This window comes from Xyrauchen texanus, chromosome 42, assembly GCF_025860055.1.
Source record: "Xyrauchen texanus isolate HMW12.3.18 chromosome 42, RBS_HiC_50CHRs, whole genome shotgun sequence".
In the NCBI taxonomy this organism is placed as follows: domain Eukaryota; kingdom Metazoa; phylum Chordata; class Actinopteri; order Cypriniformes; family Catostomidae; genus Xyrauchen; species Xyrauchen texanus.
The window spans coordinates 29,960,871-29,967,321 of NC_068317.1; the positions used below are offsets into that span (position 1 = coordinate 29,960,871).

Here is a 6,451-nt window from a genome sequence, read left to right on the forward strand (position 1 = left end):
CTTTCTCTTTTTATTTCTTTCTTCCTTTTCTCTTTCTTTTTTCTTCCTTTATTTTTCCCTTCCACTGCTTTTAAATATTTCTTCCTACCCCTTTTATTTCTTCATTCCTCACACCTATTTCTTCCTCACTTTCTTCCTTTGCCTACCTTTCTTTCTTTTCCTACCTCCTCCCTTTCTTCCATGCTTTTCTTCAGTCTCTCTTCATTCCTCACTTCCTTTTCTTCCTTTCCTCCTTCCTTTCTTCCATGCTTCTTTCTTTCTTTTTCTTTCTCAATTTCTTCCTTTTCCTACCAACCTTTTCTTTGTTTCTCTTTTCATCCTTCCCTCCTTTCTTTCTTCCATGCTTCTTTTCTTTCACTTTCTCACTTTCTTCCTTCATTTTCCTTCTTTCCTTTCTTTTATTTCTCTCTTATTCTTTCCTTCTTCCTCAATTTTTTTCCCTTTTATTTCTCTGTCTGTCTGTCTTTCCTTCCCTTAATTTTTTTCTTTCTCTATTTTTTCCTTCCCTTCCTTCCTTTCTTTCACTCTCTCTTCTTCAGAGTATTTTATTGGCATGATTGTGGTGCATAAAATAATGTCAAAGCATAGATCCACAAAAATAGTGACAGAAAAGACTGAAAACAGTTTAAAAAATAAAGAGCCATTTGTGTTGATAAAAACAACAGAATATAATAGATATTCAAGATCTCGATAAACATTAATACTACTTAGCTGTACAGAAAATTAATGAATTAGTTTGGAAATCAAAGCGTTTATTGGTCTCTGAGGGTGTGCAGTTCAAATATAAATTTGGCTGTGACAGATGCATGACTCCCTCTCTTCTCTCTTCTCTCTCGCTCTCTCTCTCTCTCTCTCTCTCTGTTTCTTCATTTGCGGAAAGCCTCCTCCCACTCATCCTTCTTTGAGTCATATAAAGCACCAGAATAGAAGGGCATTCTCTCTCTCTTTATCTCGCTCTTCCCTTCCCTCTCTCACTCTCTCAACCCCACTTCCTCAACACCTATACATTTCACTCCACTTTGCAGAATCACTGCATGCAAAGCTCTCTCTTTCAAACAAGAAAGACATAAACACACTCACTTGAGATCCTCAGCATTCCCTTTGATAGCGTCTGAGGTTGAGGGAGTCAGATCCCTCTCACTTCCAGCGGTCAATATTCCGGCGTGTGGCGAGAGCTCCGTGCTGGCGGGCCAGCCCCTTTCACGCTTCAGCCTGGGACGGAAGACCCTGCTGGGGGCTGCCGTGGCCGTCATGCTCCTCTTGGTACTGGTGGTCCTCATCCCCGTTCTGGTCCATTTGGCAGGCAGCAGTGAAAACGAAGGTCAATACGAGATGCTGGGCACTTGTCGGATGGTCTGCGATCCATTCTTGGAAAAGACTGGCCCTACCACAGGTATCGGTACAGGTACAGCTATCACTAATTCACAGCTGGAAGCAGAGGCACTAAGTGATCACAGCATGGGACCCCCATTGCCAAACTATGCCCAAGGACCACAGAGAAAACCCGGCCGGCAAGGGAAGCCAGGGCTACCGGGACCTCCTGGACCCCCGGGACCACCCGGAGAGCCAGGTCCCCCAGGACCAATGGGGCCACCAGGGAATAAAAATCACACAGAACGACCAGAGCTCTTTGCTTTAGGTGGAAGAATGTCCACTGGAATCAGTACTGCCGTTTATACAATGGGTCCTCGAGTAGCGTTTTACGCCGGTCTGCGAAACCCGCAGGAGGGGTATGAGGTTCTGAGGTTTGACGATGTAGTAACGAACATTGGGAATAACTACGATGGATCAACTGGGAAATTTGTGTGCAAAGTTCCCGGGACATACTTCTTCACGTACAACGTCCTAATGAGGGGAGGGGATGGAACCAGCATGTGGGCGGACCTACTGAAAAATGGACAGGTACCAACTTTAATGCAAACAAACCTGTCCTGTGGTTTATAAAACATGTTTTGTAATCTGAAAAATTTACGTCAAGTGGTAACATCTAAAACAAAAAATTATTACATAATACGACAATCAAAATGTAAAAAGTTTTGAGGATCAAGTCAGGTATGAATAGCTCCTTAAGGTTATAACTGCACAATTGTATTTTTTTTTTATTTAACAGGTAAAATTTGAACTGTTTACATTATATGTATAATCACCCTCAAGACCTACAAACAGAATTATCTGATACATTGTAACAGTACTTTTAATACTGTAACTTGTTTGCATTATCCATAAAGCCAAAGCAATTATATTTTTGGTCAATCTATGTTTGTGGGTCAGTTTACAGTAGGCTATATAGAGGAAGGTTCCTGGATTGTCGTGCATTGAATAAAACAGGCTGATTTTGAGATTAACAGTTCTGAAAGCTGAAAATGCAACACTTAATGAAAGATGACAGATTGGGGATGTTTTCTCTTCGAATTTCAGTTCAAACTTGCAAACAGTTTCATTACACAGGACTGACACACACAAACACACACTTTACATGTCTGAATGAGGATCCTTTCTAAAGACATCCTAGCATTTTATAATAAAACAAATACTTGTTTTAATTCATACGTTTTCTAATCTAGGTGGATGTCCTCAACATGTAGCTACACACACACACACACACACACACACACACACACACACACACACACACACACACACACACACACACACACACACACACACACACACACACAAGTCAAACCTTATTTATAGAGCACATTTAAATATAACAGGAGTTGAGCAAAAGTGCTGTACAATTTAGAAACATAGTACATCAGTAAAGAACAAATTAAAGACAAAAATAATGAAGTTTCAATAAATATGGGACATTTAAAAGGATGAAAGGAGTTAGAAGAGGCAACATGACACTGAAGTAAAAGGTGTGTGTTTTGCAACGTAATAATGTCAGTCTCTGTTTAGACTGTAAGAGAAAGTGCATAGTTATCTGGCAACCTATGCATGTAATTACATAACAGGAAAAAAGGCATCCCTCAGTGCCACAGGGATGCAATTCCTGGAGCTGTTTATAATCCTCTCCAATGGATTTCACTTTAAATATTCACAAGTCAGGATATCCCGTATGTACACAGTGACAGAAAGTGCATTTAAGGTTCCTTTCCATCGAGGTCAGTTTAATTTTTGAAAATAATTTCTGTCATGTCTTTGGTCAATGTAGACAGCCAGGAAAGGTTTCAGTAAACCAAGATTTTTCTTGAGTCAAAAGGACTCCATCTGTGTGTCATTCTGAATCAGCGCCCTTCTCAAACACCCACAGCCACTCAAAAGACACATACAATTCTAGCGAGACAGTGCAACTTTCACTATCACACCAAGAAAGATGAGGTGGAAATGCATAAACAAGTACATTAAAGATAAGACACTACACACATCAGAATGGGTTTCTTGGAAAGTTCTCAAAAATATCAGACTAATGACAAATTCATATTTTAATGTTGTTAAAATCAATTTTAATGTTAAAGTGAATAGCATTGTGTTATAATAGGGAATTCTAAGTGATATTTCAAAGTTTATTTCACCCCTCCCCCCTCAGTCACCATTTACTTTCATTGCATGGATGAAAACCTGTCTCCCTCATTGTCTACGCTGGTTAGATGTGGTAGCATGTAAAATTAATGTGTTTGTTTTATCTCATTTGATCACATTAAAAAAGCATTTGAGGCTTGCAAATGTGCACATACTGCATGAAAATATCATGAAATGTAAAATATTCTAAAACAACACAATAATTGCATGTGAAATTCATGTGGTTTCCTGTAAGGACTTTTACCATGTCAGCATGCATTCTGCAATAATCCTTTCCTATACTAACTTAGCAACAGGCAAAGCCAATCAGAACACCTTATGTGCAACGCCCTGGCAACCACCTACAACACATGCTTGGTCAGTCATACACATGGAAACACACATGCCAGATATCAAATATCAATCATGTATAAACACATACAGCGTGTGTGTGTGTGTGTGTGTGTGTGTGTGTGTGTGTGTGTGTGTGTGTATGTATGTGTGTGTGAGTCAGCTATGAGCGCAGAGAGTGATGGCCTATAGCGACAGCTTTCCTTTGTCTGACTGATGCCTCATATTTGAGTGACTTCAGTCCCTGTCCATCATGCAAGTAAATGGCAAAATCTTCTGTCATCTCGGGCTGCCAAACTAAACACTTAAAGGGATAGTTTGCCCAAATATTAAGATTCTGTCATCATTTACATTTACTTATGTTCCAAACCTGTATTAATTTCTTAATTCTATGGTTTCAAGATTAGATTAGACTTTAAGATAATAGATAAGAGTAGAGGCAGAATATTGGGGACATTCAGGGTATTGGGGGCATTTTCAGTCCTACAGCTTGCTTGATTTGGTCCTAAACAGGGGCTAAAATTGTTACCAAGTTGCATTTTCTTTATGGTTCAGTTTGCTTTCAAAAGGCAACATTTTTAAAAATGTGTTCATAAAAGTTACATGTAAGCAAACTGTCCAATTATTGGTCAAAATGTTTGGTCAGTTCATTTGCAATCGGACCATTGTTTTGGTGCGGATCTGAGTGCGATTGGTGTTCATACATACCTGAACGAACTGAACCAAGAAAGAAAACATACCAGGTTCCAAAACAAATGCTCCAAACAAGCCAGGTGTGAAAACGCCCTAAGTCACCGTTCACTTTAGATGAATGGAAAAAGATGCCATGAAAGTAACTGGTAATTGAGGCTAACATACTGCCTAGTATCTTCTTTTTTTGTTCCACAGGAGAAAGAAAGTCACACAGGTTTGGAAAAACGTGTTAATTGACTGATTGAGCCACTGTCTCACCATTCTCCATCTCTCCATCTCTCTCTCTCTCTCTCTCTCTCTGCAGGTGAGAGCCAGTTCTATCGCCCAGGATCAGGATCAGAGTTATGACTACGCCTCCAACACAGTCATCCTACACCTGGACCCTGGAGATGAGATCTTCATCAAGCTGGATGGTGGAAAAGCACATGGTGGAAACAGTAACAAGTACAGCACTTTCGCTGGTTTCATTCTGTATAGTGACTAGAGAGTCTGGGGAACATTTTTCCTTGAGTTTAGCCTCTGGTTGTCCATAGGTAAGAGAGACAAACATGTCTGCACTGATTTCACAATGTCAAGCAACATTGTAAATCTCTGATATTTAATAATTTTTAGTAAGCCCTTCCCTGCTGTAAAACTTATTTTAACTGGTAGCTGTGTTTTGCAACATGCTAGCTGGTTATTACGTGGTCAAAGCTGGTTAATATCTGGTCAAAGCTGGATATTTGCTTGTCCAAGCTGGTTTTTAGTTGTTCCAAGCTGGTCATTTGATGGTCCAAGCTGGTTTTTAGCTGGTATAAGCTGGTCTTAAGATGGTTCAAGCTGGTCTTTTGCTGGTCCAATCTGGTCATTAGCCTAGATTGTCCAAGTTGGCCATTAGATGGTCCAAGATTTTCCAATCTGGTTTTTAGATTATCTAAGCTGGCTATTAGCTGGTCCAAGATGGTTATTTACTGGACCAAGCTGAGCATTAGATGGTCCACACTGTTTATATGCTGTGCTGGTCCAAGCTGGTCTTTAGCTGGTCCAAGCTGGTTATTAGCTGGACCAAGCTGAGCATTAGATGGTCCATGCTGTTTATTTGCTGTGCTGGTCCAAACTGGTTATTAGCTGGACCAAGCTGAGCATTAGATGGTCCATGCTGTTTATTTGCTGTGCTGGTCCAAGCTGGTTATTAGCTGGACCAAGCTGAGCATTAGATGGTCCATGCTGTTTATTTGCTGTGCTGGTCCAAGCTGGTTACTGGCTGATCCAAGCTGTTTTTTAGCTGGTCCATGCTGGTCTTTAGCTGGTCCAAGCTGGTTATTAGATAGTCCAAGCTGAGCATTAGATGATACACGCTGTTTATTTGCTGTGCTGATCCAAGCTGTTTTTTAGCTGGTCCAAGCTGGTTATTAGATGGTCCAATGTGGTTATTAGTTATTAGATGGTCCAAGCTGGTTATTAGTTATTATCGAGTCCAAGATGGTTTTTAGTTGGTCCAAGCTGGTCATTAAATGGTCCAACCTGGTTATTAGATAGTCCAAGCTGGTTATTAAATGGTCTAAGCTGGATTTTAGCTGATCCAAACTGGTCATTAGATGGTCCAAGATGTCCCAAGCTGGTTTTTAGCTGTTCCAAGCTGGGATGCATTTCTTATAGTTGTCTGTGCATATTAAGATAGGATAGGAGGATGTATTTTAAACACCAAAAAAGTTACATACTTCAGCTTTAAGCTGATATGACCAGCTGGTAACAGTTTGTGGATGGTTTAAGATGGTCCACCAGCTCGAAACCAGCTGCAATGTTCCAAAACACATTTACCAACTTAAGTTGCATTTTACAGTAGGGTTGACATGTTTAGATTGTGACAGATCCTTTAGTTTTTTCTCACCTCTATTTTACCCATATAGTTCTCTTTGCA

The 6,451-nt window shown here is 40.2% G+C and overlaps 1 protein-coding gene across 1 annotated transcript; it reads left to right on the forward strand.

The window, feature by feature from the left end:
* The first annotated feature begins 974 nt into the window (after positions 1-974).
* LOC127634907 (C1q-related factor-like) lies at positions 975-5,378 on the forward strand. Its single transcript, XM_052114659.1, has 2 exons — positions 975-1,902; positions 4,856-5,378. Exons 1-2 carry the CDS (start codon positions 1,252-1,254, stop codon positions 5,033-5,035), a joined length of 831 nt encoding a protein of 276 aa, XP_051970619.1. The 5' UTR covers positions 975-1,251; the 3' UTR covers positions 5,036-5,378.
* The last annotated feature ends 1,073 nt before the right edge of the window (positions 5,379-6,451 follow it).

What these genes read in the sequence shown, in the direction of transcription:
- LOC127634907 (XM_052114659.1), top strand. Translation starts at nt 1,252, where the DNA reads ATGCTCCTCTTGGTACTGGTGGTCCTCATCCCCGTTCTGGTCCATTTG. An exon ending in ACCTACTGAAAAATGGACAG is followed by an intron (nt 1,903 to 4,855) that starts GTACCAACTTTA and finishes CTCTCTCTGCAG; the next exon opens with GTGAGAGCCAGTTCTATCGC.